Source organism: Papio anubis, chromosome 7 (genome assembly GCF_008728515.1).
Source record: "Papio anubis isolate 15944 chromosome 7, Panubis1.0, whole genome shotgun sequence".
NCBI lineage: Eukaryota > Metazoa > Chordata > Mammalia > Primates > Cercopithecidae > Papio > Papio anubis.
Genome location: NC_044982.1, coordinates 114,826,049 through 114,847,107, shown reverse-complemented (window position 1 = coordinate 114,847,107; position 21,059 = coordinate 114,826,049). Strand labels below are relative to the sequence as shown.

General features: G+C 43.5%; 1 protein-coding gene and 1 pseudogene across 1 annotated transcript in view; both read left to right on the top strand.

Annotated features, from left to right (window-relative positions):
* PTPN9 (protein tyrosine phosphatase non-receptor type 9) overlaps positions 1–21,059 on the top strand; it is a 108,169-nt gene that overhangs the window by 65,025 nt on the left and 22,085 nt on the right. The window contains exons 6-7 of the mRNA XM_003901228.4: positions 5,909–6,019; positions 9,001–9,329. Coding sequence (XP_003901277.3) covers positions 5,909–6,019; positions 9,001–9,329 — 440 coding nt within the window. The remainder of the gene's footprint in view (positions 1–5,908; positions 6,020–9,000; positions 9,330–21,059) is intronic.
* Positions 1,258–2,068, top strand: LOC103885952 (annotated as a pseudogene).

The window sequence follows — 21,059 nt, the reverse complement described above, 5'->3', positions numbered from 1 at the left end:
CATAGTGCCTAGGCTGGTCTCAAGGTCTTGAGCTCAAGCAATCCAGCCACCTTGGCCTCCCAAAGTGCTGGGATTACACGCGTGAACCACTGTGTCCGACCCACAGAACTTAGTTTCATGTAGTTTTTCAGTATTCCAGCCCTTTTCATGGATGGGGTTACCATGCAACACTGGCGGTCTAACTAGGAAGAAATCGTTCCCAAGAAATCCAAAAGAAAAAAAAAAAAAAGAGGAATTGTAGCTAGTATCTTCTAGCCTACTCTTTTTGCCACTTTTTTTTCTTTTTTTTTTTTTTTGAGAGAGAGTTTCGCTCCTTTTCCCATAATAGAGTGCAGTGGTGCTATCTCGGCTCACTGCAACCTCCTCCTCCCAGGTTCAAGCGATTTTCCTGCCTCAGCCTCCCAAGTAGTTGAGATTACAGGTACCTGTCACCACACCCAGCTAATTTTTGTATTTTTAGTGGAGACGGGATTTTGCCATATTGGCCAGGCTAGACTTGATCTCCTTACCTCAAGTGATCCACCAGCCTTGACCTCCCAAAGTGCTAGGATTACAGACGTGAGCCACCGTGCCCAGCCCTTTTTGCCACTTTCAAAAGACTGATTCTTTTTTGTTGTTTGTTTGTTCTGAGACGGGGTGTCTCTCTGTCCCCCAGGCTGGAGTGCAATGGCGTGATCTCGGCTCACTGCAGCCTCTGCCTCCTGGGTTCAAGTGATTCTCCTGCTTCAGCATCCTAAGTAGCTGGCATTACAGGTGCCTACCACCACACTCGGCTAATTTTTAGTAGTGATGGGGTTTCACCATGTTGGCCAGGTTGGTCTCGAACTCCTGACCTCAAGTGATCTGCCCACCTTGGCCTCTCAAAGTGCTGGGATTACAGGTGTGAGCCACCATGCCCAGCCTCAAAAGACTGATTTTCAGTCTGACAGGTCACTCTGTTCTCTTCAGTTTTCCTTTAGTTCTACTGATTTGGGGAATCCCCAGCACTGCTCTACGGCGAATATACAGCCTCTAGAACAAACTTCTCCAAAGGCCTCTTCACTGAAGTGTGATAAACTACTTTCATCTTTTCCTTCAAAGATGCAACAATTTATTTCAGGGCCTAAATGTCCAAGGTCCTTTTAACACCAAATCAAAAACCATTCTAGGGAAACACCTGTTATTTCCACAAAATGATAAATAGAAAATAGAAGCTATTACATCTGTTTTTTCAGAGCAAAGAACTACAGACCTGGGCCTAGTCCATTTACATGACTGTCTGGGGGTACCTGCTGCAGTCACGAGAGATGGGTGGCAGCTTGGTCAGTGGAGAATAGCCTGCAGCGTTCTCCTGTGGTTATAAAGGATTTACCCCTGAATCCCAAACCTTTCCTCAAGGGATTAACAGAAAAGCCAGTGATGGTGAAACTTAAGTGGGGAATGGATTACAAAGGCTAACTGGTATCTGTAGATGACTATATGAACATGTAGGTTGCAAATACAGAAGAATACATAGTTGGGGTATTGTCTGGACATCTGGATGAAGTTTTACTAAACCATAATAATGTCCTTTGTCTCAGAGGTGTGGAAAGAGGAAGAGGATGGGAAAATGAGAGAATAGCATCTTTTCTGGGGGATTTTTAAAATATATATTTCTAGACAATAAAAATTTGTTTGTTTTTCAAATAAATAAATGACTCTATAGCACCCTCATATACTGTCAGTTCAGTAAGTTGTTAACACCTTTTGGAAGGCATCTGGCATTATAAATCCTTAAAAATGCACATACCCTTTGATCAGTTGTATTTCTGAGATTATATGCTAAGGAAACAATCAGGAAAACAAAGATTTATAAAAAGAGTATTTACTGCATATTTATTTTAGATAATTAAAAATAATACCTTAAGCTGACTCCAGTGACTTAAATCTATAATCTCAGCCCTTTGGGAGTTTGAGGTGGGAGAATTGCCTAAGGCAAGGGGTTCAGGACCAGTCTAGGCCACAGAGCAAGACCCTGACTGTACAAAATTTAGCTGCATGTGGTGGTATGTGCTTATTGTCCCAGCTACCCAGGAGGCTGAGGCAGGAGGATCACTTGAGCCCAGGATATGAGGCTTCAGTGAGCTATGATCATATGATTGCATTCCAGCCCAGTTGATAACACCCTGTCTTTAAAAAAAAGAAAAAAAAAAAAAGAATATTCATAATCTTTAGCCAAATAATCCCAGTCTTAGAAACAGCTTCTTAAAATAATTTAAAAGGAGGCTGGGTACAGTGACTTATGCCTGTAATCCCAGCACTTTGAAAGGCCGAGATGGGCGGATCACTTGAGGCCAGGAGTTCAAGACCAGCCTGGCCAACATGGTCAAAGATCATCTCTGCTAAAAATACAAAAAAGTTAGCCAGGCGTGATGGTACACGCCTGTAATCCCAGCTACTCGGGAAGCTGAGGCAGGAGAATTGGTTGAACCCTTGAGCAGATATCGTGCCACTGCACTCCAGCTTGGGTGACCATGTGAGACTAAAAAAAAAAAAAAAAAAAATGAATTGAGTTTCAAAAAAGAATGAAAAGGAAAAGATAAAATGAGCATATCAGGATTATTTAGGCCTGAAAACAAACTGAATAATCAGAATGATGGTTACATGGTTAATTAAATTACCTGTGTCATATTTATTCCCCCGGATATTGTGACTTTGTTAAAACTGACAAATAGAAAGTCTAAGTTGGGGAAAGGAGGGACTTTTTAATATGTAAAGGTGGAAAACAAAACAGCTACCCATATAGAAAAAAATGTCAGATTCCTACATCTCATACTATGTTCAAAAATCAACTTCAGATAGATTAAAGTCTTAAATAGCAAAAACAGGCCAGGTGTGGAGCCTCACACCTGGAATCCCAACACTGGGAGGCCAAGGCAGGCAGATTGCTTGAGCCCAGTAGTTTGAAGCCAGCCTGGGCAACACGACGAAACCACTTGTATTTTTATTCTACAAAAATACAAAAATTAGGCATGGTGGCACATTCTACTTGTGAGGCTGAGGTAGGAGGATCACTTTGAACCTGGGAGGTCAAGGCTATGGTGAGCCATGATGGTGCCACCGTACTCCAGCCTGGGCAACAGAGTGAGACCTTACCTCAAAAAAAACAAAAGGACAAAAACAAAAGTTTAAATTTTTTTTTTTTTTTTTGAGACTGAGTCTGGCTCTGTCGCCCAGGCTGGAGTGCAGTGGCCGGATCTCAGCTCACTGCAAGCTCCGCCTCCCGGGTTTACGCCATTCTCCTACCTCAGCCTCCCGAGATGCTGGGACCACAGGCGCCCGCCACTTCGCCCGGCTAGTTTTTTGTATTTTTTAGTAGAGATGGGGTTTCACCGTGTTAGCCAGGATAGTCTCGATCTCCTGACCTCATGATCCGCCCGTCTCGGCCTCCCAAAGTGCTGGGATTACAGGCTTGAGCCACCGCGCCCGGCCAGAAAAGTTTAAATTTTTAAAAGAAAATAGCTCCTCAAGTGGACAAGTGGAAACAACCAATGTGCACAAGTGGAAACAACTCAAATGTCCATCAACGGATTAATAGATAAGAAAAATTGGTATATTTATGAGGAAATATTATTCAGCCTTAGAAAGCAATGTAATTCTGAGACATGCTACAATATGGATTAACCTTGAAAACATTATGCTAAGTAGGATAAACAAGACAAAAAAGGACAACTATAGTAGGATTCCAATAATATGAGGACCAAAAATATGCAAATTCATAGAGACAGAAAGTAGAACCAAGGTTACTAGGGATTAGGGGGAGAAGGGAATAGGGATATGTTGTTTAATGGGTACAGGGTTTTTGTTTGTGATGATGAAATAGTTCTGAAAATGAATAGTGGTGATGGCTGCATTGTGAACATACTTAATGCCAATAATTGTACACTTAATATGTTTTAAAAGGTCAATTTTGTTGTGTATATTTTGCAATAAAAAACCAACTTAGAAAAATTACTACACATGGTGGAATCAGTGGTAGACCAGTAAAAAAAAAAATAGTACTTTTTCTGACATTAAAATAGAAAAGGATTTAAGACACAAAATACACTAACCAGAAAAGAAAACATTTAACCATATTAAAATTAAGAACTTGGCCGGGCACGGTGGCTCAAGCCTGTAATCCCAGCACTTTGGGAGGCCGAGACGGGTGGATCACGAGGTCAGGAGATCGAGACCATCCTGGCTAACATGGTGAAACCCTGTCTCTACTAAAAAATACAAAAAGCTAGCCTGGCAAGGTGGCGGGCGCCTGTAGTCCCAGCTACTCGGGAGGCTGAGGCAGGAGAATGGCGTAAACCCGGGAGGCAGAGCTTGTAGTGAGCTGAGGTCTGGCCACTGCACTCCAGCCTGGTGACAGAGCGAGACTTCGTCTCAAAAAAAAAAAAAAAAAAATTAAGAACTTCACGCCGGGAGCAGTGGATCGATGCCTATAATCCCAGAACTCTGGGAGGCCAAGGCCAAGATAGGCAGATCACTTGAGGTCAGGAGTTCAAAACCAGCCGGCCAACATGGTGAAATTCTGTCTCTACTAAAAATAGAAAAATTAGCCAAGTGTAGTGGCTCAGTCCCAGTTACTTGGGAGCCTGGGAAGTACAGGACGCAGTGAGCAGTGATTGTACCACTGCACTCCAGCCTAGGCAACAGAGCAAGACCCTGTCTCAAAAACAAAACAAAACAAAAACCGGACAACCAACCAAACAAAAAACTGTGGAATAGGAATGAATGATTTTTTCATCTTTATATCATGTGTGGATGAGGGTATCTCCTTTTTTTAGATCTCGTTTGCCATAGTGCACATTAGATTATATTTATTGATTGGTAAATACATAGATGAACGAATAGATTAAAAAATGATTATGCATACATCAGACTGAATGAAAAGTTATGAAAGAGAAATTTTTTAAATTTTTAAATATTTATTTATTATTATTATTATTATTATTATTTTGAGATGGAGTTTTGCTCTTGTTGCCCAGGCTGGAGTGCAGTGGCGCGATCTTGGCTTACTGCAACCTCCACCTCCTAGGTTCAAGCGATTCTCCTGCCTCAGCCTCCCAAGTAGCAGGGATTACAGGCGCATGCCACCATGCCTGGCTAATCTTTGTATTTTTAGTAGAGATGGGGTTGCACCATGTTGGCCGGGCTGGTTTCAAACTCCTGACTTCAAGTGATCTGCCCACCTCGGCTTCCAGAAGTGCTGGGATTACAGGCGTGAGCCACCACGCCCAGCCATATTGTTTTTTTTGAGACAGAGTTTCACTCTTGTTGCCCAGGGTAAAGTGCAATGGCGTGATCTCAACTCACTGCAGCCTCTGCTTCCTGGGTTCAAGTGATTCTCCTGCCTCGGCCTTCTGAGTAGTTGGGATTACAGGTGTCTGCCACCACACCTGGCTAGTTTTATATTTTTAGTACTGACAGGTTTTACCATATTGGCGAGGCTGGTCTTGAACTCCTGACCTCCAGTGATCCACTCACCTCAGCCTCCCATAGTGCTGGGATTATAGGCATGAGCCACCGCACCTGGTCGAGAAATGTTTAATGTTCAGTTTATTCATAATCTCATTTTTCCTTCATTTTAGTAACAGAACTTTTTTAGGAGGCATATATGTATGTTGATGTGTGGTATGTGTAGGATATCTGTTGAGAAGTCAGAATAGTTTCTGATTCATAAAGCTTATGGTAGACAAGAACTTAACATTGTTATTTTTAAAGGTAAATCAGCTTCTAATTTCTTTAGTTTGTTTAACCACTTTTCCTGTAGCTGCTGAGGTCAAACCTGAATTAGGCTATAGACTCCCCCTGCTGGGTAAGAATGGGGAGAAGAGCAGAAAACCTAAACTTGGGCTTGAAGAGTCACAGGTTCCATTACACTTATGTGTTTTCTCCACAGGGAGCATTTCCAGCTCGTTTGAAGAAAGTACTGATTGTGGGGGCACCCATATGGTTCCGAGTGCCCTATTCCATCATCAGCCTCCTCCTGAAGGACAAAGTCCGGGAGAGGGTAAGGCAAGCTCGCCCTTTTTTATTTGGAGGGGAATAGATACATTCTCATCTCTACCACTGAATTCCTGCCAATTAATTTTCTACCTTCAAAAAATCCTCTTGGCGTGTCTCCTAGAGCCTGTTCTGCTTCTGTTAGTGCATTCACTCATATTCTCTACCTGATTCATTAGTCAGTTCAATACAGACTGCCTCTCTTACTGTACTACAAGCTTCTTAAAGTTTGAAACTAGACACAGTTTATCTGGTTCTCACTTCCTGTAGCACCTTGCATAAGATAGTACTGAAGGATTGTGTCCTGGAGGTAACTTAGAGATAGCTGCTACTTCCAAAATTTATCCTGGAGCTGCATAGGCCTTTAATATTTAACAGCTTGTAATATAATTGTATTCGTTGAACTGGCATTTGAATTTGTTCAACTGGAAACATCATTCAATCCCTTTGACCACCAGGGTTGTGGAGGAAAGTTTTTCATTATGTCTCTTTCTACATTTATTCCTGGCATTTGTTTTCTCAGAACATCTTGTTGCTTCCCAATTTCAAAAGCGTTCAAAATTACCTTAATTCTGGGCCGAGTGTAGTGGCTCATGCCTATAATCCTAACACTTTGGGAGTATGAGGCCAAGGCGGGAAGATCGCTTGAGGCCAGGAGTTCAAGACCAGCCTGGGCAGTATAGTGAGACCCTGTCACCACAATAAAACCAAAAACTGTAATTCTGTTATAATCTCCCGAGTGTCCCATGATTAAAAGTTTTATGGTCTCAGTTACTGATTGCAGCCATTAAAAGATAGGACATATGAAAATGAAGATATTTGTTTCTGTGTTAGCTACTTAAACACCTAATGACACAAAGTAGGAGAGATCTTTTCTTTTTTTTCTTTCTTTCTTTTTTTTTTTTTTTTTTTGAGACGGAGTCTCACTCTGTCGCCCAGGCTGGAGTGCAGTGGCATGATCTCGGCTCACTGCAGCCCCACCTCTTGAGTTCAAGTGATTCTTCTGCCTCAGCCTCCCGAGTAGCTGAGAGTACAGGCACACACCACCACACCCAGCTAATTTTTGTATTTTTAGTAGAGATGGGGTTTCACCATATTGGCCAGGCTGGTCTCAAACTCCTGACCTCATGATCCGCCTGCCTTGGCCTCCCAAAATGCTGGGATTACAGGAGTGAGCCACCGTGGTTTTTTGTTGTTGTTGTTGTTTTGTTTGTTTGTTTGTTTGTTTGTTTTGAGATGGAGTCTTGCTCTGTCTCCCAGGCTGGAGTGCAGTGGTGCGATCTTAGCTCACTGCAAGCTCTGCCTCCCAGGTTCAAGCGATTCTCCTGCCTCAGCCTCTCTAGTAGCTGGGACTACAGGCGCATGCTGTCACGCCCAGCTAATTTTTTGTGTTTTTAGTAGAGATGGGGTTTCACTGTGTTAGCCAAGATAGAGTCTTGATCTCCTGACTTTGTGATCCACCCGCCTCGGCCTCCCAAAGTGCTGGGATTACAGGCGTGAGCACCATGCCCGGCCATGAGAGATCTTTTCTTTCTTTTTTGAGATGGAGGTTTGCTCTTGTCGCTCAGGCTAGAGTGCAATGGCATGATCTTGGCTCACTGCAACCTCCAACCCCCAGGTTCAAGTGATTCTCCTGCCTCAGCCTCCCGAGTTGCTGGGATTATAGGCTCCCACCACCACGCCCAGATAATTCTTGTATTTTTTTTTAGTAGAGATGGTGTTTCACCATGTTGGACAGGCTGGTCTTGAACTCCTGACCTCAGGTGATCCACCTGCCTCAGCCTCCCAAAGTGCTGGGATTACAGGTGTGAGCCACCATGCCAGCTGGAGAGATCTTTTCTAAGATAACTCTTTGAGAGGATTCCATAGGCAAGTTCTTGCACTTGAATGATAGGAATTATGCATACATGTATAAACTCAAAATATATTAAGTACTTTTTGTAGATGAAGCACTGGTTCCTGATAATTAAAAATTAAGTGAGATAGTCCACCCTCAAGGAGCTTATGGTCTTGATAGGGAACACAGAGATACACGTATGAGAACTTTGGCTCTGCAGGAATGCAGAGGGGCATATTGCCTCAAGCAGTCAGGAAAGACTTCACAGAAGAGGTGAGCTGTGCTGGTCTATGAAGAGGCAGAGGAGGAAAAGAAGGCATTCCAAGAAGAGGCAACAGCAAAAGAGATGAGCTTTTAGGAGGAAGAGCATCCCCATTCCACAGAGATCCTAAGGAGAACCAGTTAAGCTAATTTGCTCCAGCATGGCTATGTCCAAGCAAAGAGCAGCATTAAGTCTTATGATTACTACAAAAAAATTGTCTGGGCGTGGTGGTGTGCATCTGCAGTCCCAGTTACTTGAGGGGCTGAGGTGGGAGGATCACTTGAGCCCAGGAGGTTGAGGCTGCAGTGAGCCTTGATCGCGCCACTATACTCCAGGCTAGGTGAAAAAGTGAGACCCTGTCTCAAAACAAAAGTGTTATCTAACATTATTCCTGGGCTACCCTGCCTCTGGGTGTGTTGCTTTCATAGAATCCTATCTTTGTGAACAGTTATACCAAGCTGAGTAAAACACAAGCTAACAGGTCTTAGAATTGGTTGTCTGAGTATGGGGTTGACAAAAATAACTACTACCTATGCATTCTTAGTGGCCAAAAAAAGAGTCACCAGCATGCAGCGATGCTGGGAAGCCTTGTTAATAACATAAAGCTTTCGTTCACTGTATCATCCTTTCAGAAGATGTATAACAGTGTCCCTAATTCCAGGAGTGAATTTTATATACATTCTGGGAGTTCACACTTTTATCTGGCAAATTCATAGGACTTAAATCTCAGGCAGATGAAATGTAGTCTACTACTTTTACAGTATACCTTGTATTTCAAGAAAATCTCATCCCATCCCCCAAACCTGATATAAACACATTTATTCTTTATCACTCTCTATATGCCTTTCCCTCTCCCCACATACTCACATGGTTCTTTCTAACTTTCTAGATTCAGATATTAAAGACATCTGAGGTCACGCAGCATCTGCCCAGGGAGTGTCTTCCAGAAAACCTGGGTGGGTACGTCAAAATTGATCTCGCCACTTGGAATTTCCAGTTCCTACCACAGGTGAACGGCCATCCAGATCCCTTCGATGAGATCATCCTGTTCTCCCTCCCTCCTGCCTTAGACTGGGACTCAGTACATGTTCCAGGTCCCCATGCTATGACCATCCAAGAGTTGGTGGACTATGTTAACGCCAGGCAAAAGCAAGGAATCTATGAGGAATATGAAGACATTCGTCGTGAGAACCCTGTTGGCACTTTCCACTGTTCCATGTAAGTAGGAAAGGTGTGGGCCAGCAGCTGGTTACCAGGATGCTTCTGGCAGGCTCTGGCAACAGCTCCTTCCACCCTTCACTTGCTTAACAGAGACCCTTCCTTGTGTTAGGGAACATCACTCTCACATAAATGATGGTTTCTCGCATGCAGAAAGAGGTACTTTCTGCTTTGGTGCTCTTGCCAACATCCTATGCTCTGAAGTTTCTGAACGTCTTTGGTACCAACAGAATAAACCTGTTGGACATATTTTTGGATATTTTTCTGAAATGCAAGTGTTTTTTTTAAAGTAGGTTCAAAATAGGCTACTCTCTATTCCAGTTCTCAGTGTGAGCGCTGGTTTGTTCATTTAGGCAGTTTCTCCCCATAACATTTATGGTATAACATTACATCTTGAGGAGGGGTGTAGTACACTTAAAATAATCCACAGTTAGTAAGAGAGTACAGTTGCCTCATAGGACTTTAACCCCTTGAGATTTTCATTCTACTCAAATCTTACCACAAAACCATCTAGCTAGTTTATAACTCTGGCTCATAACTACTTGATAAGTACTGTTGGCCATAGAACATAGATCCTCCCTTCCTTCCTCCCTCCCTCTTTCCTTTTTTTTTTCTTTTTGAGATGGAGTCTCATTTTGTCACCTAGGCTGGAGTGCAATGGCATGATCTCGGCTCACTGCAACCTCCACTTCCCAGGTTCAAGCAATTCTCCCTGCCTCACCCTCCCAAGTAGCTGGGATTATAGGCACGCACCACAACGCCTGGTTAATTTTTGTATTTTTAGCAGAGATAGGGTTTCACGGTGTTGGCCAGGTTGGTCTCGAACTCCTGACCTCAGGTGATCTGCCCGCCACGGCCTCCCAAAGTGCTGGGATTAGAGGCATGAGCTACCACACCCGGCCTTTTTTTCTTTTTTCTCTTCTCTTCTCTTCTCCTTTTCTTCTATTTTATTTTCCTCAAATTCCTAGGTTCAAGTGATCCTCCTACCTCAGCCTCCTGAGTAGCTGGGACTATAGGTATGTGCCACTATGTCCAGCTACTTTTTTATTTTTTGAAGAGATGGGATTTCAGCATGTTGCCCAGGCTGGTCCTAAACTCCGAGGCTCAAGTGATCCTCCTGCCTCAACCTCCCAAAGGGTTGGGATTACAGGCGTGAGCAAGTGCACCCAGTCAGATTATTTATCTACCATATTACTGTCATTTCTCTTACCATGTTTTAATTGGTTGCCCCAGAAATCTCTTTCTCTCCAACTAGTGAGCTGTGTCTTTTGAAAACTGCAGAAACTAGGGCTGGGTGCAGTGTCTCAGGCCTATACCCAGCACTTTGGGAGTAAAGGAATAGGAGGATCATTTGTGCCTAGGAGTTTGAGACCAACCTGAGCAGCATAGCAAGACCCCACCTCTACAAAAATAAAAAACAAAAAAATTAGCCAGGCATGGTGGCACACTCCTGTTGTCCCAGCTGCGCTGGAGGATGACTTGAGCCGGGGAGGTCAAGACCGCAGTGAGTTATGATCACGCTACTGAACTCCAGCCTGAGTGACAGAGTAAGACTTTGTCTAAGGAAAAAAAAAAAAAAAGAAAAAAAAAGGAAAGAAAATTAGGGAAGCTGTCCTAGTGGGTCCCAGCCTCATATTCCAACTTAACCAAAAATTCCCTCTGTGAGCGACACAAGTTTTTTCCCTTCTCAGCACTTCGGTTTTCCTCTGTGTAATATGTGACTGCTGGACTCTGATATTCACCTACCTTTGTAGCTTAAATGTTTTAGATATCTAGGATTCTGTGAGTACCTCTTCTCTCTTGTAACTCCTGCCCAGTGTAGTCAGTGTGCTCTGAATAAGATGCAGGGACAGAGTCTTTTAGCAAAGCAAAGAGGGAAAATAATGAGACAGGGAAAGTCAGAGAGAAGAGGCACTTGGGAAGGAAGTCAATCAGAGCAAGAATGCAAAAGAAAATAAGAGGAGACATAGGGGACACAGATCCCATATCAACAAGGGAAAGTATTCTTTTCTCCCATATAGCTCTGTTTCTTCCCTACCAGCTCCAGACCCCTATTTTTATTTAATTTTTATTTCATTTTATTTATTGTATTTATTATTTTATTATTATTATTTTTAGAGACAGATCTTGTTCTGTCCCCTAGGCTGGAGCATAGTGGCATGATCATGGCTCACTGCAGCCTCCATCACTTGATGCTCAGTTGATTCTCCTGCCTCAGCCTCTTGAGTAGCTGAGACCACAGACATGCACCACCATGCCTGGCTAATTTTTTAAAATTGTTTGTAGAGTCTCCCTATCTTACCCAGGCTGGTCTTGAACCCCTGGACTCAAGTGATCCTCCTGCCTCAGCCTTCCAAAGTGCTGGAATTATAGGTGCTACCTATGCCCAGCTACCAGACTCCCTGTTTACATCCAATCTCTTTTGCAAACAGAACCGTTATTCCGTTAAAGTCTTTTTTGTTGTTGAGACAGAGTCTCACTCCATCGCCCAGGCTGGAGTGCAATGGTGTGATCTCAACTCACTGCAACCTCCGCCTCGTGGGTTCAAGCCATTCTGTGCCTTAGTCTCCCAAGTAGATGGAATTACAGGTGTGTGCCACCACACCCAGCTAATTTGTGTGTGTGTGTATATATATGTGTGTGTGTGTGTGTGTGTTTATTAATTAATTAATTTACTTATTTAGAGACAGAGTCTCACTCTGTTGGCCAGGCTAGAGTGCAGTGGCACGATATCGGCCCACTGCAACCTCCATCTCCCATACTCAAGCAATCCTCCTGCCTCAGCCTCCTGAGTATCTGGGATTACAGGCATGTGACACCACGCCCAGCTAATTTTGTATTTTTAGTAGAGATGGGGTTTCACCGTGTTGGCCAGGCAGGTCTCAAACTCCTGACGTCGGGTGATTCACCCTCCTCGGCTTCCCAAAGTGTTGGGATTACAGGCGTGAGCTACCGTGCCTGGCCTAATTTGTGTATTTTTAGTAGAGATGGGGTTTTGCCATGTTGGCCAGGCTGATCTCCAACTCCTGACAAGTGATCTGCCCACCTCGGCCCCGCAAATGCTGGGATTACGGGCATAAGCCACCGTGCCCAGCCTCCCTTGCAGTCTTTTTTTTTTTTTTTTTTTTTGAGACGGAGTCTCGCTCTGTCACCCAGGCTGGAGTGCTGTGGCCGGATCTCAGCTCACTGCAAGCTCCGCCTCCCGGGTTCACGCCATTCTCCTGCCTCAGCCTCCTGAGTAGCTGGGACTACAGGCGCCCGCCACCTCACCCAGCTAGTTTTTTGTATTTTTTAGTAGAGACAGGGTTTCACCGTGTTAGCCAGGATGGTCTCGATCTCCTGACCTCGTGATCCACCCATCTCGGCCTCACAAAGTGCTGGGATTACAGGCTTGAGCCACCGCGCCCGGCCTCTCCCTTGCAGTCTTAAATCAAGGAAGTACGTTGGAGCAGGGAGGAATGCTAGGCTGATCTAAGAGTATGCACACTTATCCTGGGGATTCTTCACCTTGCTCTTGGTGCTTCTGCAGCTACCAACTGCTGTGAGGCCCTTGAGATGTCACTTCTACTATGGAGTCTCCCCTCCTCCATTAAAAAAGTGGGTTTGGCTGGGCGTGGTGGCTTACGCCTGTAATCCCAGCACTTTGGGAGGCCAAGGCTGTGGGTCACAAGGTCAAGAGATTGAGACCATCCTGGCCAACATGGTGAAATCCCATCTTTACTAAAAATACAAAAATTAGCTTGGCATGGTGGCATGCACCTGTAGCCCCAGCTACTCGGGAGGCTGAGGCAGGAGAATTGCTTGAGCCCAGGAGATGGAGGTTGCTGTGAGCTAAGATCATGCCACTGCACTCCAGCCTGGGCGACAGAGCAAGACTGTCTCAAAAAAAAAAAAGTGGGTTTAGATTGTCTTGTTGGCATCATCCAAACCAGCTACCATTTGACAATCAGAGAACAGATCCCTCATCCAATGAGAGGACTTACTAGTCTTGCCTATTGAATGATTGATTCCCCACTTGATAATTTAGAACCTAGAATCCTCATCAGCTCCAGGCCTCTGACACCAATTCCCAGTAGAGCTACTTACACAGAACAAACTATGTTTCCCTTGGAATTCTGGATTATGAAGTGGCTATCAGTGTATATTCACTCTTGCCCAGGATTCCCCTGGACCAAGAGACTTTCTTTCCCTTTTCTCTTTTTACTTTTTCTTATAATTGTAGATTCACCTGCAGTTGTAAGAAGTAATAGAGACATATCACATGTACCCTTTCTGCAGTTATCCCATGATAACATCTTCCAGAACTATAGTGTAATATCACAGCCAGAATGTTAATATTGATACAATCCACCAATCTCATTTAGACTTCCCCAGTTTTACTTTGTTTGTGTGTGTTTAGTTCTATGCAGTTTTGTCACACATGTAGGTTTGTGTATCTATCACCATAGTCAATATACAAAGAGTTCTATCACCACAAGCCTCCCCTCGTTGCCCTTCAATATTTTTATCTTTATTTACTTTTTTAAGATGGAGTCTTGCTCTGTCACCCAAGCTGGAGTGCTGTGGCACAATCTTGGCTCCCTGCAACCTCTGCTTCCCAGGTTGAAGTGATTATCCTGCCTCAGCCTCCTGAGTAGCTGGGATTACAGGCATGCACCACCATGCTTGGCGAACTTTTGTATTTTTAGTACAGTTGGGGTTTCACTATGTTGGCCAGGCTTGTCTCAAACTCCTGACCTCAGCTGATTCACCCACCTCGGCCTCCCAAAGTGCTGGGATTACAGGCGTGAGCCACTGCACCCAGCCTCGTTGCCCTTTAGTAAACATATACCTCCTTCCCACCACCTCCCCATTCCTAACCCCTGCAACCACTAATCTATTCTTCATTTCTATAATTTTTTCCTTTCCAAATTGTTGTTATATCAAATAACATTATATAAAATATAAAAAAATTACATAATACTGTATGTAATCTTTTAGGATTGGTTTTATTCATTAGGCATATTTGTATGGGAAGGGGGAAATATATATTTTTTTTCTTTGAGATGTGGTCTCGCTCTGTCACCCAGGCTGGAGTTCAGTGGCACGATCTCAGCTCACTGCAACCTCTGCCTCATGGGTTCAAGTGATTCTCCCGCCTCAGTCTCCCAAGTAGCCGGCATTACAGGTGCCCGCTACCACGCCCAGCTAATTTTTTTTGTATTTTTAGTAAAGATGGGGTTTCACCATACTGACTAGGCTGGTCTCCAACTCCTGACTGCGGTGATCTGCCAGCCTTGGCCTCCCAAAGTGCTGGGATTACAGGCATGAGCCACTGCGCCGGGCTGAAATTTTTTAAGATACAGAAAAGTACACAGTATGACACTATAGACAACTATGTTCCTACTACAGAATCAATACTGACTCTTGTTAATATTTTGTTATATTTACTTCATCTCTTTTTTTTTTCTTTGAGACAGAGTTTTGCTCTTGTTGCCCAGGCTGGAGTGCGATGGCGTGACCTCAGCTCACTGCAACCTCTGCCTCCTGGGTTCAAGCGATTCTTCTGCCTTAGCCTCCCAAGTAGTTGGGATTACAGGTGCCCACTACCAAGCCCAGCTAATTTTTTGTATTTTTCATAGAGACGGGGTTTTGCCATGTTGGTCAGGGTGGTCTTGAGCTCCTCACCTCAGGTGATCCACCCGCTTTGGCCGGCCTTTTTTTTTTTTTTTGAGGCGGAGTCTCACTCTGTCGCTCAGGCTGGAGTGCAGTGGCATGATCTCGGCTCACTGCAAGCCCCACCTCCTGGGTTCATGCCATCCTCCTGCCTCAGCCTCCCGAGTAGCTGGGACTACAGGTGCCCGCCACCACGCCTGGCTAATTTTTTTTTTTTAGTAGAGACGGGGTTTCACCATGTTAACTAGGATGGTCTCAATCTCCTGACCTCATGATCCACCTGCCTCGGCCTACCAAAGTGCTGGGATTACAGGCTTGAGCCACCGTGCCCAGCCGCCCCCCCCCTTTTTTTTAAGAGAGACGTGTTCTTGCTCTGGGGGTTGGAGTGCAGGTGCGGTGGCACTGTCATAGCTTACGGCAGCCTCAACCTCCTGGGCTCAAGTTATTTTCTTGCCTTAGCCTTCCTAGTAGCTGGAACTAGAGGTGTGGGGTACCACATCTTGCTAATTTTTTTGAAGTTTTTGTAGAGATGGAGTCTTGCTCTGTTGGCCCAGGCTGGTCTCAAACTGCTGGGCTCAAGTGATTCTCCAACCTCAGCCTCCCAAAGCACTAGGATTTTAGGCATGAGCCACTGTGCCCAGCTATCTTTTTTGTTATTATATAAAAGAAAGAATTTATTATAAAGTTGAAATTCCTTCTAATCCTCATTCTTAGTTCTCCCCAGTCATCATAAGCAGCTACTAGTATGAATATGGTGTTTCTTCATAGTTTATTTTGTTTATACTGTTATATATACATAAGCAGTTATGAACAATATAGAGTATTATTTTATATGTGTGACCTTTGTAATTTCTTTGCTTTCAGTTAATATGTGCAAATAATTTTTTTTCAAAACCAAAAGTTCTAAAGAAGACAAGCAATGGCCGGGCACGGTGGCTCACACCTGTAATCCCAGCACTTTGGGAGGCCGAGGCAGGCAGATCATGAGGTCAGGAGTTCGAGACCATCCTGGCTAACATGGTGAAACCCCATCTCTACTAAAAATACAAAAAAAAAATGTAGCCGGCCTGGTGGCGGGCACCTGTAGTCCCAGCTACTCCGGAGGCTAAGGCAGGAGAATGGCGTGAACCCGGGAGGTGGAGCTTGCAGTGAGCTGAGATCACGCCACTGCACTGCAGCCTGGGCGACAGAGTAAAACTCCATATCAAAAAAAAAAAAAAAAAAAAAAAAAAGAGAAGACAAGCAATGACAAAATAAATAGCAAACTCTCATTTTACCCTCAGTTCCATTACCTATAATCATGTATTCAACTCTTGTAGCTGTTGCCCCTGGTATTTCATCCCTAATTCTAAATTAAAATGCTTATAATATGCCAGGCACAGTGGCTCATGCCTGTAATCCCAGCATTTTGGGAGGCTGAAGTGGGTAGATCATTTGAGCTCAGGATTTCAAGACCAGCCTGAGCAACATGGTGAAACCCTGTCTCTACAAAAATTACAAAAATAAGCTGGGTGTGGTGGCGTGTGTTTGTAATCCCAGGTACTTGGGAGGCTGAGGTGGGAAGCTCACTTGAGCCTGGGACGTTGAGGCTGCAGTGAGCCAAAATTGTGCCACTGGACTCCAGCTTGGAATACAGAGCAAGACTCTGTCTCAAAAAAACAAAAAAAACTTAATAGTACTTTTAGTGACTTTTATTGTAGGTGCTCATTTAGCTCTTATACTATGTCTCCACTTTCCTTTTGACTACTCTTCCGATATATAATAATTACATGTAACATTCTTAAATTGAATCATCATTGTACATTATTGTGACTATATAAATTATTTTTACTGGAGAGCTACATGGGCTACTATGAAATGATCAAATATATTAACAATTTTTTTTTTTTTTTTTTAGTAGAGGTGGGATTTCACCATGTTGGCCAGGCTGGTCTCAAACTCCTGGCCTCAAGTGATTCACCTGCCTCGGCCTCCCAAAGTGCTGGGATTACAGGTGTGAACTACTGTGTCCAGCCTTTTTTGTTTTTTTTTTTTTTTTTGAGACAGGCTCTCACTCTGTCACCCAGGTTGGAGTGCTCTATCTTGGCTCACTGCAACCTCCGCTTCCCAGACTCAAGCAATTCTCTCGCCTCAGCCTCCAGAGTAGCTGGGACCACAGGCATGCTTCACCATGTCTGGCTAATTTTTTGCATTTCTGGTAGAGATGGGGTTTGGCCATGTTGCCCAGGCTGGTCCCAAACTCCTGAGCTCAGGCCATCCACCTGCTTCAGCCTCCCAAAGTACTGGGATTACAGGAATGAGCCACTACACCTGGCCTAATAATCTTATGAATTCAATTTTTTGTTTCTTCTGGAGTTAATTACCAAATTTTTTCATTTCCTTTAGTTTTCTGTGTATGTTCCTCATTCTTTCTCTTTTTTTCTTTTTGTTTTTTGGTTTTTTGATGTTACCCAGGCTGGAGTGCAGTGGCGCGATCTCGACTCACCGCAACCTCCACACCCTGCGTTCAAGCGATTCTGGTATCTCAGCCTCCTGAGTAGCTGGGATTATAGGCACCTGCCACCTCGCCCAGCTAATTTTTTTTGGTATTTTTATTAGAGACATGGTTTCACCATTTTGGCCAGGCTGGTTTCAAACTCCTGACCTCAAGCGATCTGCCCACCTTGGCCTCCCAAAGAGATGGGATTATAGGTGTGAGCCACCGTGCTTGGCCCTTCATTATTTTTCTATATGCCCAATCAGAATTATTTTACAGTGTCATCATTAGTTTCCAAGTGATTGAATGTATCAGATAGTCAATTGTGTCTTTTTTTTTTCCTGAGACCTCACTTTCAGAACTTTTTCTTTCGTTCTAGTCTAAACTGTGGTTGGTTATTCTGTAGGCTTGTTCCTCACTTTTTATCTTGTAATTTTCCCTCTTTCCTTTGTTGATCTTGTTTCCTAATTGTAGACCATCTTCTTTCTTTACTTTTATTCTATTTTGCTAGAGTATAAAACTCTAGGTTGGAAATAACTTTATCTCAGAATTTTTAAGGCAATGCCTTTCCAATTACTAGTTATGCTGTCTGTGAATTGTCTGATCTTATTCTTTCTCAATCTATTTATTTGTTTGTTTGTTTGTGATGGAGTCTCACTCTGTCGCCCAGGCTGGAGTGCAGTGGCACAATCTCGGCTCACTGCAACCTCCACCTTCTGGGTTCAAGTGATTCTCCTACCTCAGCCTCCTGAGTTGCTGGGACTACAGGCGTGTGCCATCATACCCACCTAATTTTTGTATTTTTGGTAGAAACGGAGTTTCACCATGTTGGCCAGGCTGGTCTCAAACTCCTGACTTCAGGAGATCTGCCCTTCTTGGCCTCTCAAAGTGCTCGGATTGCAGGAGTGAGCCACTGCACCCAGTCTAAATTTCTTAAACAGAAAAAGAAATTATCTTTAAAATGCTCAGGGAAGAAAAAAGAAAAACAATAGATCTTTAAAAGGATTGAGAGAGGCTGGGCATGGTGGCTCACGCCTGTAACCCCAGCACTTTGGGAGGCCGAGGAGGGCAGATCACCCGAGGTCAGGAGTTCAAGACCAGCCTGGCCAACATGGCGAAACCCTGTCTCTACTAAAAATATAAAAATCAGCCAGGTGTGGGGAGGCTCCTGTAATCCCAGCTACTCCGGAGGCTAAGGCAGAATCCCTTGAACCTGGGAGGCGGAGGTTGCCGTGAGCCGAGATTGCGCCACTGCACTCCAGCCTGGGGGACAGAGCGAGACTCTGTCCCCGCCCCGCCCCCCAAAAAATTAACAATGATGTGCCTTAGTGTAGGTCCTCTTTTAAAATTTATTACAATGGTTACTTGATAGATTCTTTTAATCTGAAGGCTTGTTATTTAGTTACAGGGTTTTTCTTGTTACATTGTTTTTTAAATGATTTCTTTCCTTGCATTATGTTAGTTCTCTCTCTATATATATGTAAATATATATATATTCCTATCAGTCTGGTTGGATCTTCTAGAGTAAGAATTGACAAACTTTTCCTTAAAAGACAAGATAGTAAATATTTCAGTATTGTGGGGCTTACAGTCTTTGTTACAAGTACTCAACACTGCCAAAATATACTTAGTGAGTACAGAAATAAATGAGCTTGACTGTGTTCCAATAAAACTTTATTTACAAAAACAAGTAACCAGGGCATAGTTTACTGACTCAACACTGTCAATATATACTTAGTGAGTACAGAAATAAATGGGCTTGACTATGTTTCAGTAAAACTTCATTTACAAAAACAAGTGGCCAGGGCATAGTTTACTGACTTGTGTCTCAGAATGATTCTCTTAACTTTCTTCATTTTTTTCTTTTTTTTTTTTTTCATTAAATGAGACAGTCTCGCTCTGACGCCTAGGCTGGAGTACAGTGGTGCAATTTCAGCTCACTGCAACCTCCACTTCCCGCGTTAAAGCGATTCTCATGCCTCAGTCTCCTGAGTAGCTGGGACTACAAAGCGCACACCACCACGCCCTGCTAATTTTTATATTTTTAGTAGAGACAAGTTTCAACATGTTGGCCAGGCTGGTCTTGAACTCCTGACCTCAAGTAATCCGCCCGCCCCATCCTCCCAAAGTGCTGGGATAACAGGCATGAGCCACTGTGCCTGGCCAGTTTTTCTCATATTTTCATCACTTTTTTCATTTTGTTTTGTATTCTGGAAATTTCCTCAACTTTCTCTTTTATCTCATCTATTAAAATTCTTATTTTTGATATTATTTTTAATTTCCAAGAGCTTTTCTTCTCTGTTCCTTTTTCATTGTACTCTTCTTATTTTATGTATAATTGTATCATCTCTTTTCTCTTTGAGGATATTAATGATAGCCTTTTAGAGGTTTTCTCTTACTGACTCTTTTTTTTAAAACTTCTGTAGCCCCCATGTGTTTGAATTATGAGTTTTTCCATTTGTTTGTTTTTTGTTTGATTTTGAGACAGGGTCTCACTTTGTCACCCAGGCTGGAGTGCAGTGATGCAATCATAGCTCACTACAGCTTCTGTCCCCCAAGCTTAGGTGATCCTCCTACCTCAGCTTCCTAAATAGCAGGGACTACGGGTATGTACCACCATGCCCAGCTGATTTTTTAAATTTTCAGTAGAGACAAGGTCTTGCTATGTTGCCCAGGCTGGTCTTGAACTCCTGAGCTCAAGTGATCCTCCACCTTGGCCCTCCCAAAGAGTTAGGATTACAGGCATCAGCCGCCATGACCAGCCTGAATTGTGTTATTTGAATTGTGTATTAAAGTATTTGTGTTAGGGGCTTTCCTTAATTACATTGAGATCCTTGGCTTTTAGTTCACATTTATGGTCCTTAAAAGCTGCATGGTTACGAAAGCAGATAGTAATGAACAAAAACAAAAACAAGCTGCATGGAAGCTTGTTTTGCATGGATGAGCTTCAGATTATAATGATCAGACAACTAGCTTGTTGTTGGGTATACTCCAAATGACAGAATTCTTTAACCTGATGCTGTTTACTTTATCCAGAGAAGAGTTCTCCCATCCTTTGGATCCACTGATGGGATCCGAGCTTGAATATGAGTGTAGGACAGGACAGTGAAAATGGGTCAGGGATTTTCACTATATAACATTCAGATTTTCATTTTATTCCCATTTTTAGCTCTGTTCCTCACCTTGCTTTCCATGGTAAGGGAGTTCTGAGGGTGTGCCATCTTGTCTCTCTATAGGTACCTCCCTTGGTCCTAGCTTCTATATTTGGCCATGTCAGCCAAAATCCTCCTGATTTTTCTCTGTCAAAATGGGTTGAACACTCTTTGTGTGCTGATGTCTCCACTGTCACTTTTTGGGTTTGTAGTGAATATTCCTTTATCATCATTTTAGTGAAGCTACTGGGTGAATGGAGTGGAGTCAATATGTGTTAGACTGGCATTTAAGGTCAGGCTTGGTGACTCACACCTATAATCCCAGCACTTTGGGAGGCTGAGGCGGGAGGATTGCTTGAGTCCAGGAGTGTGAGACCAGCCTGGGCAATGTGGCAAAACCCTTTCTCTACAAAAAATTTAAAAATTAGCTGGGCGTGGTGGTGTTCA